Source organism: Pristiophorus japonicus, chromosome 20 (assembly GCF_044704955.1).
Source record: "Pristiophorus japonicus isolate sPriJap1 chromosome 20, sPriJap1.hap1, whole genome shotgun sequence".
Taxonomy (NCBI): Eukaryota; Metazoa; Chordata; class Chondrichthyes; family Pristiophoridae; genus Pristiophorus; species Pristiophorus japonicus.
The window spans coordinates 22,470,094-22,487,105 of NC_091996.1; the positions used below are offsets into that span (position 1 = coordinate 22,470,094).

The 17,012-nt window shown below is 41.9% G+C and overlaps 1 protein-coding gene across 6 annotated transcripts in view; it reads right to left on the reverse strand.

The window, feature by feature from the left end:
* Positions 1-9,178: 9,178 nt before the first annotated feature.
* ttll11 (tubulin tyrosine ligase-like family, member 11) overlaps positions 9,179-17,012 on the reverse strand; it is a 247,625-nt gene continuing 239,791 nt past the window's right edge. For all 6 annotated transcript variants that reach the window (XM_070862612.1, XM_070862616.1, XM_070862611.1 and 3 more), the window contains one exon: positions 9,179-16,835. In XM_070862612.1, coding sequence (XP_070718713.1) covers positions 16,660-16,835 — 176 coding nt within the window. In that variant the 3' untranslated portion in view covers positions 9,179-16,659. The remainder of the gene's footprint in view (positions 16,836-17,012) is intronic.

The following is a 17,012-nucleotide window of genomic DNA, read 5'->3' on the forward strand; positions in this document are numbered from 1 at the left end:
ATTCATCACCCTTGATGGTGGACTCTGAGACATCGCCGGACGTGCAGCTGCAGGCATGTACGTTGCGATTTGAAAACAACATCACTTTGTTCACAGTACTTGTAGCAGCACTCGTGTGCTGAGAGATTTGCTTAGTATTGTCACTGGTGGCAATGAATTCCTGGGCTATCGCTGTGACTTTACTCAAGGTTGGGGCCTCTACAGTCAAAAGTTAGTGAAGTATCACTTCATGGTCAATGCCAAGTATAATGCCATGTGCTCCAAATGTTCTTCAAATTCGCAATGTCCTGCAAGGTGTCTCAGCTCGGCAACATAGCTCACCACTTCCTGGCCTTCAGACCTTTTGTAGATGTAGAACCGGTACCTCACCATTAGAACGCTTTCCTTCGGGTTCAGATGCTCCCAGACCAGTGTGCACAAATCATCGTACGATTTCTCTGTGGGTTTCGCTGGAACAAGCAGATTTTTCATGAGGCTATACATTGGTGCCCCTCAGATGGTGAGGAGAATTGCCCTTCGTTTGGCAGCGTTCACTTCTCCTTCCAGCTCGTTGGCCACGAAGTATTGGTTGAGTTTCCCAATCATCCCCCTCCGAAAATTTCTCCAGGATGCCCACTGTTCTCTGCATCGTTGGGTTCATCATCTGTATCTCGTCATCAGTTGTCATGTATGAATAAAGAGTCTGACTAGATACTGTGAGCTCAAAATAATGTGTGACCGTAGTCTTTTATTGCAGGTCTCCAGAGTGCCTCTCCAGCCCGTGAGGCCTCCTTAAGCACCAGTGCTCCCAAGGGATTGTGGGATCCCTTGGGACTCCAGGGGTTGAGCCCGCTGGTGACTACACAAGGTATATACAGGTTTACATATATAACACCGACATCTCGCAACAACATTTTGTTCTTTACATTAGTAATAGTACCAACATCTCGCAACAACATTTTGTTCACAATCTTAATCAGTTCGTTACATTGATTGCCATGCATACAATGTCTCTTTAAGTTCAGTTGGTTACAGGTCTCCTTTAAGAGAACCCTGCTGGCTTTACCCCAATCAAATCCTTTGTTAGACACCACTTGTTGGTCCCTCAGCATTGCACCTCATGAAATGGCTGCGGCCATCTTTTTTTTCAGCCACGCTGCACCTCGCTGCAGCAGGGACACCATCTTGCCTCTGTCCTTGAGGTCGACTGCCTTGATCCTTCTCTCTCGCAATTCTGCCACAAAAGCTGGAAGAGTGCCTGTGAATTCGATCCTCCTCCCCAGGAGTCCTGCCACTGGAGCCGGGAATGTACTTTTAGGGCATTCCGGTCAGATCATTGCCATGCAGTCGTGATGGACGGTCTGTGCCTCAGGTGCTGCGCTGGTCTGTTCTCTGGTGCCTGGCCCAAGCGAAGGTGAGGTTTTGCTCTGGCTCTGAGCACGGGGGACATTGATTGCTGGAGTGAAGAGGTCTTCCCATTTCCACTGGATCTTCCCCATCCATCTTCTTCCGAGTAGCGTTGGACCTGCAACAATCCACAGATGTAACTTGTGCACCACACCATTATGGATTACACTTACATTCGCACTACCAAGGACTGGGATCAGCTCCTTGGTGGAGGTGCGCAACTTTTCCTGAACTGGAACCAGCTCGGGTCGTTTTTCGTTCCATAGCCTCTCAAAGGCATCCTGGCTCATCACTGACTGGCTCACTTCCGTGTCCACTTCCATGAAGACTGGAACGCCATTTATCTCGACTTCCTTCTTCACTGGAGGACAATTGGTGATGCAGGTATACACTCCATACACTTCTTCTTGGGGCTGAACTGCCTCTCTGGCCAAATCATCATATTCCCCGCTGGATTCAAAGTCATCTACCGACTCCTCTGCTAGACGGTGAGTCATATTTCTTTTACACATACGCTAGAGGTGGCCCTTTGTGTTACAGGCTTTGCATATGTACTCAGCAAACCGACACTGGTGATCCCTATGGTTTCCTCCACAATGCCAGCATGGTGCTACTCGATTAGCACCCCTCGGCGGACTCTGAGTTCTGGAACCCTGACGTCTGTGCTCTCTGCCCTGGGCAGAGCCACATTCTACAGTCTTGCCTGTGAAAGGCACCATTCTGTGTACAGTACTTGCCGGGTTTGAGTCCACAGGATGAATAATTTGCTTGGTGCTGCAGGTCGAGGTCATGAACGCCTGACTGATGCTGATGGCCTTCTGCAGGTTGACTGTGGTGTCGGCAGATAATAGCTTGTGAATGAGGCCCCCGTGGCCAATTCCCATAACGAAGATGTCTCGCAATGCTTCATTGAGGTGTGTGCCAAGATCACACGGTGCCGCAAGTCTCCTGAGGTCGGCAGCATATTTTGCAATCTTCTGGCCCTTGGGTCTGCGGTGAGTGTAAAATCTGTGCCTGGCCATGAGGATGCTCTGTTTTGGTTTTAGTTGGTCACGAATTAGTTCACTCAACTCATCGTATGTCTTATCCTTGGCCTTCGTGGGTGCCAGCAAGTCCTTGACGAGGCGGTAGACCTCGGGCCCACAACTGGTCAGCAGTGTAGCCTTGCGCTTCTCCGCCAATGTGTCCGTCTCCCCTGCCAGGTCGTTTGCCACAAAATATTGCTCAAGCCTTTCCGTGAAGGCATCCCAATCATCACCCTCTGCGAAGTCTTTTAGTGTGCCAATGGTAGCCATAATCACGTGAAATCCTTATTCTCGTCGCCAGTCATTATGTCTGTAATGTACTTATGAATGACTCATGAGGCAGTGTGTTGCACTCAAACTGTAGTGACCTTGGTCCTTTATTCGTAACTCCAGAGTGAGGCACAAGCATGGTGGGCAGCCTTTTATACTGGGCCCTGCACACCTATGCAGGTGACTCTCAGGCCTCCCACCACAGTGCCCTCTGGTGGACAGCCTCTGCCACAGGGGCAGGAAATCCCGGTCTCCACCAGTTGCACCCTCTAGTGGTGCCAGCATAGTATATACATAGTGTAAACCATATTGATAGTACATCAAGTAACAAGTCTCCATCTTATGCAACTATACAGTGACTATTCAGAGAGTATATCTATAGTCTGCATATATATAACAAGCTCACCCCTCAGTCTTGTTTCTAGAGGAAAGATCCCCAGCCTGTTCAGTTGTTCCTGATAGGTGTACCTTCTCAGTTCTGGGTTAATCGCCAGGCTGCTTGTCCTCCCCAAAGGTCCTCGTTATCCTCCTTGTCCTCTTCAGCCTCCCCTCTCTCCTGAGGTGGACAGGTAGTCCCATCTGGCAATTGTTGTCCTCTTCTCATAGCTAGGTTATGCAACATGCAGCACACCACAATGAATTCAGCAACCTGTTCAGGGTGGTATTGTAGGTTGCCTCCTGAGTGGTCCAGGCATCTGAAGCCCTGCTTCAGAACTCCAATTGTTTTTTTGACGATATTGCATGCAGCTATATGGCTTTCGTTGTAGCGCTTCTCGGCTTCTGTTTGGGGCTTATGCAAGGGGGGTCATGAGCCAGCTGGCAAGGCCATATTCTTTATCACCCAGCATCCAATCATGACCTTGTGGCTGACTCTTAAACAGGTCAGTGACAGTGGTCTTATGCAAGATGTGCGCATCATGGATGCCCCCTGGAAAATTTGCATTTACTGCCATGATTATTTGCTTGTGGTCAACAATGAGCTGCACATTCAGGGAGTGGAATCCCTTTTGGATCCGAAACACCTCTGCATCCTGAAAAGGTATGCACAGAGCGTTGTGCATAGTCTATTGTTCCCTGCACCTTGGGGAAGTTTGCTATTCTCGAGAAACTCAAAGCCCTCTCAGTCTGTGCCTCCCTGGTCATAGGGAAGTTTATAAAGTCCATCCTACACATGTAAAGGGCTTCTGTCATCTGTCGAATGCAGCATTGTGTGCTGAGAGATGCTGTAAATGTCACCAGCTGAGGCCTGAAAGGAGCTGGTAGGCTGCAGATCTCCCTTAATTAGCTGGCATATCTCACTGATGACCTCCTTTTGGAAGCATAGCCTTCTAACGCACGTGTTATCGGACAAGTCCAGGTATTAAAAGCGTATCTCTGTAAATGCGTTGGGTGCAACGTCTCCTCCTCCTCAGCAGTCTGCCTGTCACCTCTTTGATTGGGCACATAATGCTCTTCAATAAATCTTCCCTCATCTCTATTCTGCAGCATGTGAGTAGTCATCAATACTGGTTGAGAAATGACAGGCCTCATCACTATAAAGGCCCTTAATTTGTCCTCAACAAATACAAATGTGATTAGATGATTGGCAAGATTCAAAAACACCCTTAAAATCACTCACACATTGCTTCTCCTGACAAACACTTCAAGCAGCCTTTTATTAAAGATCCTCTGAGTTACAAAATGGCATTCGTAGTGCCTAGTTGTCAGAATTGCAGCTTTTCATCAGCGTCTTTTTGGGCCAGTGATCATTTGGGCGCAATGTGGGCAAAATGCCGAAAGTAGCGCTCGGCGATAATCTGGGCCATAATCAGGCGCTAGTTTCCATTATAAACAGTATTCATGGCCTTGCACGAGGATGACGTCATATTTTTTTTTAAATAGGCCGGGCGATGCAGCTCATTCATGTATGCCGAAAGTTGCGCTGGCGATAAATGGCTGATAATCGTGCGCTAGTTTCCACTTTACAGCAAATATGGGCAATAGCCTGAATCTCAGCGCTTATATTGGCGCTAAATGGACGATAAAAGGGTGATGATGTGCCGAAAGTCTAGTCCTATATAACTGTAACATAACTTCTCTGCTTTCGAATTCTCTTCCTCTACAAATGAATCCCAGTGTTCTGTTTACAATTTTTATGGATTTGTTAACCTGTGTTGCTACTTTTAATGACTTGTGGATCTGTAACTTTGGATCCCTTTGCGTCTCTACCCAGTTTAGACTCTTATTTTCCAAGGAGTAGGTGGCCTCCTTATTCTTACTATGAAAATGTACCACCTCACACTTATCGATATTGAAATTAATTTGCCATTTGCACACCCATTCTGCAAGTTTGTTAATGCCTTCTTGTATTGTTGGTTTTGCACAGTATAAAATATACCCCCAATTTGGTGTCATCCGCAAATTTTAATATAGTACTTCCGATTCCTGAGTCCAAATCATTTATATAAATGGTGAACAACAGTACTCCCAGCACCAATCCCTGTGGAACACTACTTCTCACTTTCTGCCAGGCTGAGTTACGATTATGGAACACAATCTCTTCCTGATCAATTTTATTCTGGTCCCAAAACCACTCACCTCAGATGTGCAAGTTCATCATCCTGAAAAGGCCAGTGTATGAAGGTCAGCATAGTTTGGAATTCAAAAGGATCTTATTTGGTTGTAGCAGATGGGCTGCCTGTAAAATAACCATTATTCCTCTCCTTGTTTTTTCACCTTCCAAAGAGCATCTGTGCCAAGATCCCATATACATTGCGCTGGCTCCCTTCTCTTTTATATGGCATATGACATACATTGTATGAGTACATGCATTCCATTACTGTCACTGGAAGGCACATCAGCATAGATCACCCTTGTGCACTTCTTGGCAGCCAGTTACAGATTGGTATAGGAAGATATTTGAAACAGTTCTCCTTCCTCTCAGCCTCAATGCAGTGGATAGGGATAGAAACACAAAATGACTTATTCCCCACCCTCCCGAAAAAACATTTGCGATTTTTGAAATGTTTTTGCATTTGGTCTTTCCCACCTTCAATAACCGGTTAACTAGATCATTGTGAATACATTACTCACGGCTGTATGCTCTCAACTAGAGTTCTAGATTTAAATACACTGTAGGCATTCTATCTCAACAAAAAAGGAACAAATGGCATTGTTTGTCACTGCCTGGTTGAATTACACACCCTGCTGATCCTGAGGCAGGAGCGATCGTGCTTGGGAAAGAGTCAGTGGTCTGCACCTTGGCACTCTGCTAGCTGGAGCAGGATTTGTCATGGCAGGTTAGCTGCAGGGCAAGAAAATCATCTTCATGAACAGAAAACTTTTTAAATGTTCAAACAATTAGATTTGACAAACTGTACACTCAATTGTGCAAATTTATAATTTAACATTTGAGATTCTATTACACCAGTTGAAGCTACACATCATCTGTATAATTTGCAGACTGATACTCTGCATTCGCATAGTATTTTCATCCTTCACACATTCAATCTTCGTTAATTAAGGGCTGAAAGCGGAACAGCTTTTGTGCTGTGAGCTCCAGTCACGCTGGTGATGTTTACAACAAAGGTGAATTGGACTGTGTGGAGCATATTTCTGGGATGGAGGTGTGCAGAGACAGCAAATACAGATGGGGCAAGCACATCTGAAAAGTACGAGTATAAGAGAGAATAAAGGAATAGAGGGGGCTATTTAGTGCAGCGTTATTCCATGACTATGATCATTGATCCCTGATGACTTTACATTTTCTCTCGTGTATTGTGTGTTTTGCACAAGTTTTGATTGATGATAGAGTTTATTTAACAAAATACAGAATTGACTGATTTTTTCACACATTAATATGCAAACTGAAATACAGGTTTATGTCATCTAGTGGACATTACTTAATGCCCAAATAAACACATAATTATAGAGAACAGTGATAAGGGGCTGACATCTGTTGGAGCTGGCGGAGGATGAGGTCTTGTGGCATTTATGACCAGCCTGGTCATGACAAGTGACAGAATTAAAATGGACAAAATGCAATTATGCATAGCTTTTCTCAAAATTATATTAAAACAAGCTTGCTCCAGTATTTAATACTGGACCAAAACAAGGTCACAAACATAATCTGGGAGAAAAATGAAAATGTAACCACTAAAATAGAATAATTATTAAACTAAAAATCTATTGGTTTGATTTAATGTCTTATCTTTTTCTAAAGCAACTGTTGAAATATTTGTTTAATTCCAAATGCCAACACATCTGTTATTACCCAATGTTATCTGTAGATAATTTCAATCAATTTTGATCCTCTTCATAGCAATACGCTCCATCTAGCCACTCATATCCCAAATACTAATCTTTCCATTGTGGATGTTAGCACTTCAATGATTAGAGAGCTGTAGGTGCCTACTATTGGGCACTAGTATTTGAAATGATTTTAGAACTCGTTTTATGGAAATATTATCAGGATAAACAATGAGCCGAAACCGGAACGCAGTCCTCAATACTGTCCTTCTATGCTCATTCAGTCTAGTCTTTGGAAGCAATTCTTTAAAGCCATCACATTGCTTCTTTAAACTAGATTACCCTTTTCAATTAGCCTTAGTAACTGGCTTTTTGAAGCCACCAGATCAACACATTTAAGCAAGATGAAAGAGGCATCAAAGACCATTTGCAATTATTTTAATTAAAATTAAACCAGATACTGTCAATAAAAAGTATGTTAGGCTGCTGACCAGATGCAGACATCTTGTAGTTAATTTGGAGCATTCTAATTCGTACCCTGCGTCCTCTTCCCCTACCCCCTCCCCCCACACGCAAATACCTTGACTGATACGATGCTGGTGTCTCTTTAGATAAGGGAAGTACAAAGAGGATTTAAAGGAGGAAAATCAACAGAAAATTCTCTGAAAGGTGTGAATATTAATAATTCTAAAGGCTGTTAATCCACATTCTTAGGTGTTGGCACTTAAGAACAATGATTTAGAGTAAAATAAAATTCTATGCAATCCATGTCTGTGCTGCGTTGGCTGACCTCAGCTGGGGTTCAACAATTGGCTTTCGTGTTTCTGTGCAAGGGAGAGGAAAATCATTCAGGATTCCTGGCCCTGATCAATATGCAGTGCCAATTTGCTGGTTCATATGTTTGAACATCAGGTGAGAACTCACGAGCACTATAGAGGAGGAGGGATGTAGAATTACAGGTTCTCAGTTCTTTTGAAGAAGCAGCACTTGCATTACACCATGTTGATCCCAGATAGAACGATTTGCATTTATATAGCGCCTTTCATGACCTCAGGATGTCTCAAAGCACTTTACAGCCTTTTGAAGTACTTTTGAAAAGTGTAGTCACTATTGTAATGTAGGAAACGCAACAGCCAATTTGCAGTCAGCAAGGTCGCTCACACAGCAATATGATCATGACGAAATAATCTGTTTTTTGTGATGTTGTTAGAGGGATAAATATTGGCCAGGACACTGGGAATAACTCCCCTGCTCTTCTTCAAAATAATGTCATGGGATCTTTTACATCCATCTGAGAGAGCAGAAGGGGCCTCGGTTTAACGTTTCATCCAAAAAAACAGCAGCTCCAACAGTGCAGCACTCCCTCAGTACTGCACTAGAGTGTCAACAATTGATTGTTGCCAGACTCATCATGGAGGGCATTACCCGAGTCCAATCCTGTCCTCATCCACCATCCACACTTTGCACTTTCAAACTGATGTCACTGGATAGTGATCCAGAGTGAGAACTCTCTTTTTACCCCTCCCTAGTCCAGGGTTGATGTAATGCCCACAGCGGCTGAGATTAGCCAATTTAGCATAGACCACAATCTGGTCTGTGTAATTTGTTATTGCATTGCATGGGGTGAGCATCTTAATTAACTGATACTTTAGAATTGTTACTCAAGAGTACATTTCTGTCGCAGAAAAAGTTCTTCAATATACCTTTAACTGGCTGGACACAACTAGTGAAGAGGACCAAACAAACCTCCCAAGGAAAGCCACAAATAGGATGTCTGTTTGCTGCACCATTTTTGTAACTATGGTGATAACAACATTATCAATCACAACCATGCACATATTATTTTAATTTGTAGGAACTGCACTCAGTTTACCCAGAAGAAGCATCAATTCAAAAAATATGATGGTCATATATTTTAAAACCTGTGCTGTGATTAGGAATTGTTTTCACTACAAGTTGCTTGGTGCCATTTGACAGCCATGTGTGGCTGCTACACTGAAAATATCACAAATGGTTATCATTCCCTGTTACTAAACTTAGATCATTACAGTTCCCTCCTTGCCCGTTACATCTTTGCTGCTATAATGGAAAGGGTGTTCTTCTAAGTCTAGAATAAAAGGAAAGTGTTACTCTCACTTTTCAAGAGTCATATTTGTCTGAAATTCAAATTCAACCTGGATAATTCAGCATGCTTCATCAATGCAGTAAGATAATCATTTGTAATCTATGCAAGTCTGACACCCACACACACTCACACATTGACAGGGATATTTGAGTTCTAGAAATGTTTTTAATAAAATGCAGATTTACAGAATATTTACAATATAGAAGTTTCAGTACATGCCCCTTAATGGACTACAATGAAAAACTAACAGAACAGAAAGCCCTCGACAGGCTTAAACCTGATCTAACATTATTATATTGTAAATACATCTACTTAGAACAATATACCATATTGTGGCATTTGTTCAGTTTTGCACAAATTAATGCGCCAGCACATATTGAATACCTTGCAATCCATGTATATTGCATAACTTCAAATAGATCAACACTGCGTAGAACCACAGCCGAGTGTCCATCCTGATCTGCGTTCTCACAGGTCTTCATATCCATGCGTCAGAGAAAAAGGCATTTAAGTGAAAGTTTACATATGTTTTTCATAGCGTTCACATGCTAAAGTTCACAAGCAAAACCTCTACCTTCTGTGCTAGCTTAGATGTAGGTGCATATTGTGCACAGTAATTAATTGAAGACTGCATTTCTCAGTTCAATGGACATTTAATTGATAAATATATATGAGGGTATATTTAATGACCCTCAGTCTGAAAAATATGCACTATTTCTGTCATTCATCATCTGCCAAAAAGGCACGACAGTTTCTATCACTAAATCTTAAAACTACAGCTCAAGAACTGCACAGACCTATAGAAGATTCTAAAATGTTAAGTAAATAAATATGTATGAATAAAAATAAAAGAATTTGTTTTGTCTGCATCAACCCAACCTCAAAGTGTCACACGAAAGGCAACGCATCTCAAATGCTACACTTGAAAGTGTATTTCACAATTGCACTCGATTACCTTCAATGCCATTCAGAAAACAGGAATAAATTGAACTATAAAAGGAAACCATCAATGAACGATTAACATCTTTAAAAAAAGAATCACCAGTAGAATGTTCTCTAATTGTCCTCATGTGTCCACCAATGACTAGCTTCTAATTAACTTCAGGGTGCGTTTAACGTCAATTAGACTGCAGCCTTAAAGAGACAGGCCAGGACAAAGCTCTATCTGAGCAGCAGAATAATACTTGGGTGCATTGTATGGTATAACACTCCTGCCCTGAAAGCTGATTCTCTGACTTGCCATTGGGAAATCTACTAATTTGAAATAAAAAAATGAAAATGCTGGAAACACACAGTGGGTGAATCAGGATATGAAAGGGAGAGACAAACTTATGTTTCATGTGGGAGAGTAGTTCTATTCCAAATGGGAAGCTGCAGCTTAAAACATAGCAGCAGAAGCCACATTCATATATAGCTAGAATTAACTTATGTTTTGAAATTAATTTTAAAACTTCATTATGTACAAAACATAGAAATTAGGTGCAGGAGCAGGCCATTCGACCCTTCGAGCCTGCACAGCCATTCAATAAGATCATGACTGATCATTCAACCTCAGTACCCCTTTCCTGCTTTCTCTCCATAGCCCTTGATCCCTTTGGCTGTAAGGGCCATATCTAATTCCCTTTTGAATATATCTAACGAACTGGCCTCAACAATTTTCTGCGGTAGAGAATTCCACAGGTTAACCACTCTCTGAGTGAAGAAGTTTCTCCTCATCTCGGTCCTAAATGGCTTATCCCTTATTCTTAGACTTTGACCCTTGGTTCTGGAACTCCCCAGCAACAGGAACATTCTTCCTGCTTCTAACCTATCCAGTCCCGTCAGAATTTTATATGTTTCTATAAGATCCCCTCTCATTCTTCTAAACTCCAGTGGATACAAGCCCAGTTGATCCAGTCTCTCCTCATATGCCAATCCAGGAATCAGTCTGGTGAACCTTCGCTGTACTCCCTCAATAGCAAGAACGTCCTTTCTCAGATTAGGAGACCAAAACTGAACACAATATTCCAGGTGTGGCCTCACTAAGGTTCTGTACAACTGCAGTAAGACCTCCCTGCTCCTATATTCAAATCCTCTAGCTATGAAGGCCAACATGCCATTTGCCTTCTTCACCGCCTGCTATACCTGCATGCCAACCTTCAATGACTGATGTACCATGACACCCAGGTCTCCTCGTACCTCCCCTTTTCCTAATCTGTCACCATTCAGATAAAAGAGGATAACTAGCCGAGATTATTGCACACAAGGGAAGATAGGCTGCTGCACTTTGAGGGAATGTGGAAGGATATCATGGAAAGCATTGGCAGAAGACAAGTGGAATTGTTGGGATAAAAGGAAAACTCATACACTTTAATGCTGGTATTCTGAACTAGAAACAACAAACATTGGCAATGTACAGCAGGTCAGTCTGCATCTGAAAGAGCAAGGGTTCCACTTGAAACATTAACCTAACTTAATTTTCAGCTGCTGACTAACCTGCTGTGTATTTCCTGTTTTTAAGCACCTCAAGAGATTTGCTAGTGCTGTTGGGGAGGGTTTAAAACTAGCTTGGCAGGGCAATGGGAACCTGATTGTAGATTCAGAAGATAGAGAAGCAAAGCTGGAAATGGAAGGCAGTAATTTAGTGAGTTTGTAAGGCAGAGGAAACAAAGGCTAGAGAATAGACAACAAAGGGGTTTGGTAGTGCTTAATGGTATATACGTCAATGCAAGGAGTCTAGTGAATAAGGCAGATGAGCTGAGGGCACAGATAAACATGTGGAAGTATGATAACATAGATATTACTGAAACATGGTTGAAAGAAGGGCAGGAATGGCAGCTTAACATTCCTGGTTAAAGGGTTTTCAGATGAGATAGAGATGGGGATAAAAAAGGGGGGGGGGGGAGGTTGCAATATTGGGTAAAGAAACAATTATAGGAAAAGGATGGGACTCACAAATTTAGAGGCCCCTGGATGTCAAGGGGCATACAGGGTAGGATAAGGTTTTAAAAAAAAGGGAAGCTTATGTCAGATACCGAGAGCTAAATACGCAGAAAGTCTAGAGAAGTATAAAAATTTCAGGAGTGAAATTACAGTGAGGAGGGATGATATGTTAGAAGCATCATCAAAATGAAGCCACATGGGTTGAACTGAAAAACAAAAAAGGAGCAATTACACTGCTGGGAGTGTACTGTAGATCACCAAATAGTCAGAGGGAGATAGAAGAGCAAATATGTATGCACATTTCTGAGAAATGCAAAAACAATAGGACAGTAATAGTAGGGGATTTCAACTACCCTAACATCAGTGTAAAAGGTATAGAGGGTGCAGAATTCTTAAAATGCATTCAGGAGAGCTTTTTTAGCTAGTACTTGGCAAGACCAACAGAGTGGTGCGATTCTGGACTTAGTTTTAGGGAATGAAGCTGGGCAGGTGGAAGGGGCATCAGTGAAGTATTTAGTTAATAATGATCCAACCCATTCTGGTGTACACTTGAAAAGATGCTGGGTAGTGGACAAGTGATGCGAAAGACAGAGACCTACAATCTCCAATTACCAAGATACCTTCAGTACCTATGGGGCCTGTTGAAAGGCCAGAGGAAAGATCCTTGCATTTTCCACACTGCTGGAAGCTACTCTCACAACACAGAAAAAAGAAAAGTCGAACACTGGATGCCATTGGAGAGGCCAAATAGTGTGACACAATGTGCTGTCCATCATGTGTGTCTATCCAAGGGATTGATGTTGAGTTTTGGGTGACCGACGGGTGGAGCCTGTATGCAATGTGAAGTGGCAGCAATGATTTTGAGCCACAGACTCGTTAACATTGAGCAAACAAGTTGCGGTGCGCCAAATGGTTGTCCTGGTGCAGCTCGCTGGATTGAGGCCTACTGGTATTGTTCCGCCTCGGCCCAGCAGAAATGTAAGTGTTTGGGAGTAGCAGGGGCACGATCGCGGAGGGAGGGTCCTAGGGCAGGATCCAAATTTGCGTATTTAAATGGCCCTACCGCTTGAAACAGGCAGTCAGATGCTTTGCACATCCAATGATAGGCTCCTTAACAAGATGGCGCCAGCTGCAGTGCCAGAGTTAACCTTCTGATGAAAGGTCATTGACCTGAAACACTAACCCTGTTTATCTCTCCACAGATGTGGCTTGACCTGCTGAGTATTTCCAGCAATTTCTGTTTTAACCCCAGGCCTTGCACTTTGTTACAGTTTGTACAAAAAGGAAAGTCAGACACTTCAAAAAGGGGTTTTCTGATCTTGAGCACAAGACAGAGATTTATAAGTAGCTGCTAATCTCAAGAGAAGTAATCAATTATCCCTTTAATTGATTGTAAGAATGTGCCTGTAATTGACTTCAGAATCCATTTACAACAATAGGGAACTCGTAAGCTTGAAGGAACACAGCTCCACCTTAGCAGCAGAATAAGACATTTTTTTAATGCTCCCATCCCTATAAAACAGCATATTCTCTAACTTCATGAGCAATGCCATGGGGGAATCAAAAACATTATCCTTCCCTAATATCGGGGTTTTAACTTGCTGTACAATGGTGTCTGATTTGTGATTAAACTGTAACAGACCTGGCCAGAGATGGACTGAACTAAAATAGAAAGACACATTAGATTAACTATTCTTTGTAAAGAATATCTAACACTTCTACAGATACAATATATGATAAACAAGCCTCTCTCGTCTCAGAGGAAAATGTATTGAGCCAAGTACTGAATTAACATATGTAAAATAAACCCAGAACTTTAACATCATTGTGCAAATTCTTACAAACAGTACAAAATACCTGCTTTTAACAACTAAAAAAAGTTTCCTTACAGAAGGATAGCCAATAAATATGCACATAATTAACAACTTATTTACATAGTTTCTAAGGAGAGCAGTGCCTTTAACCTGATAACATTCTGCATACATGCCATTACATGTTAAACAATAATTAATGTGCTACCACACAACATAATAGCTAGAGATAACAGCTCCTACATCATTTCTCATTCTCATAATTACTGCAGGATGGATAAGGCTTTACAGTATTCTGTTGGAATTAAAAGCTAACCAGCATTCAATTAACTGCAAGAGATTGGAATAGTTAACTCGTCCAGTATTAAGCACAAAGTGCACTTCAAGAAAGGTATGTGGCCAAGCTAGATATATGCATCATAAGCACATATATTGAATATGCTAATAATAAACACAACGACCACCTACCATCCTTAAAAAACAGATGAAGTCATCACGTTTATACAATGAGCAGCAGTACAATGAAACACAACAGCAACCTGCTTGCTAGGTGTCAGGGGTTAAAGCATCGCACTGTCAATGACAGATTGTAAATCTGTATCTAGAAAATAGAACAGATGGCTATTTGAAGCAGTGAGAAGTATCATTTTGAATAGGGCAGGCAAAGGCAGTGAAATCTATAATGTTTCAAGTAGAATAAAATTCTTCCACGACCTTGCATGTGTACCATATCAATCACGCGATGAAAGCAAGCGTGAGCCATTTTTTAAATGACATGCTGCCAATCACAACAAAATGCCACTCTCTTCCTTTGAGAAATTCATATTTTAGGCTATGAATACCTTTGTATCCATTATATTGTGAGGGAAAAAAAAAATCGACTTTATCCCGTGAACCTTTTTTGAAATATGATGGAAGAATCAGTGTTTTGCTTCCTAACTCAACACACCAGACACTAAAAGTTGCTCGAGAGTGACGATGATATCCACTGCTTGCCTTGCACCCGTAAATCTCAAACAAGTTTGGATTTCAAGACAGCTTGAGTTATTTCAATTTCCAAGTGTACTTAAAGATAAAGGTCTAGAAATTCATCTCGGGCGGTGGCACAAAACAGACAGTATGGGATCGGCTGCCCGTTATACGCAGCGCCTGAGATTCAGATCCAATACTGCCAGTTTTGCGCCACTGCCTGTGACAAATTTCTAGGTCAAACTCTCTGACAGTTCAGTAAAATCACATAGTGAACGGTTGAGCCCTACAGGCCAGGAGAGTCCCAGGTTTGTCCTGATTTAGCTGATCTCAGCTGATGAGGTGGGGGAGGGGGGGGGGGGCAGAGCGGTAGGTGGCGATGACGGGCTAGGGTTTCTGCTGCTGCTTGCTATCCAGTATTCAGGAATGGATGTCAGGTGAGTACAGGGCTGGGTTTAGCTGTGGTAGGCCCTCCCTATAGTCAAAGGTGAGGTTCACCTATGATGCCCTCTTTGATCAAAGTTGGAGGTAGCTGTAATGCACCACAATACTGAAATAACCTCTCAACATTCACTGTTAAGATTCACTCAAAGGATAGCTACTTGGGCGTTGTTGAACTGTAACCAATATCCTAAAGAGAAGAGAAAACTGTGAAAAAAAGACAAACTCCAGATAACTTTTATTTACTGTACAAAACATTGCTCCAATTTATATTATTCAGTGTTTTATCGTCAGTGAATAAACAAGCGGCAGATTTAATGTTTTCCATTGGGCCATCTATTACTTCTGCTGTTTATTTCCACCTGATGATATACTGAAGCTTGTTAATGTCACTTTGCCAACGGCTGGATTAGAGCTTTATTTTCACAGCAAATGAGTGAGGAGCGGCATGTTCTCTGCCAGTTCTAAAGTTGGGTAAATGAGAGTTCTGCACTAGTACTGAAAATAAGAACACAAAATGCAGCTTAACATCCTCTGACTTGGTGTGATCTTTAATGGCCAGATGGCTAGCTCCTCTTACTGATTAAAATGTGAATAGTGGTACAGCAGGCTGTTGGAGTTAGCTAGTAATTTTAAATTCTAAACTTTTTAAGCAATGTCTTGCAACCAAATGTTTTTATAGCAAAAATTATGTCAGCTATCACACTGCCACTAAAGCTGCAGTATAAAAACAGCAAAAACTATAGGCTAGAAATTACTGTTTCTAGCAGATGAAGGCTTAACACATTGTATTACTCGGTCCACTATTTTGACAAAAGTGTTAAATCATTTAATAGTGGACGGACAAATGATATAAAAATGCATTCTGGGTTTATCCACTATTGTCACCAACAGTAATTTCTAGCCTAATAAATGTTAACTTATGAGGGTTTCTTCACAAAGAACTGATGTATATAAATGAGGAGCTCTATCTGTGCCTGTGGTGATCCTGCACTCTGTCAAAAGAAGAAAGCGAGCTTAAAAAGTACAGAACTTCTTCCATATGATTTCATTGTCTGAAGACCCTGGAACATGAGAAGAGCATGCCAATAATCATTACACAGTAATCAGCAGCTCACGTCAATAATAGAAAACATCCACTGTGAAACTTGTTTAATAAAATTAGATAAATGAATTAGGGCCAAGAGCCAGATAGTGGCAGACTCTTTACTTTAAATGTAAACTGTTTGGAGCCTGGAGTTTCAGGCTAGAACTGAACAACCCATCTATTTGCAATGCTTGTTTAAATTGCCCTCTAAATAAACCACACATCACTGCAGGAATGAAATGTAGATAAAATACTGTACTTAAACAGAATTGGTTCCAAAATATTAATCCATCACTAGCTATCCTAGCGTTGAAGGGCTAACTTCCTAATGAGATTGTGCAGGATGAGTCTTGGAGATGTGGGGGGAAGGGGGCCTGCCGGTCGAGAGCTGGGCCATTACATAAAGTACCACATTACGGAAGGATGTAAAATTTGTGTCAGCTTGACCCGTTGAGGACGCACATCATTTAAGCCAATCACAGAGCAGCATTGGTGGCTGTTACGACAAAACCTGCAGCCCAGATTGGCCCTTCGCTTGGGATTGAAGGAAGCTGCTGGCGAGCAAGCAGTTACTGTGGGCAAATGAAATAAATTATAATTAATGATTACTGTGTTAACAATTTGGTGATGTCCAAACAAAAACAACATTTGAAGCCAACCAGGGGCTGTGCTAAGAGGTCCTCTAGAATCACCATCAGCTGATGAAATAGTTCACTCTTTAAAAACTTCCCTGCCAATATTTACACCAT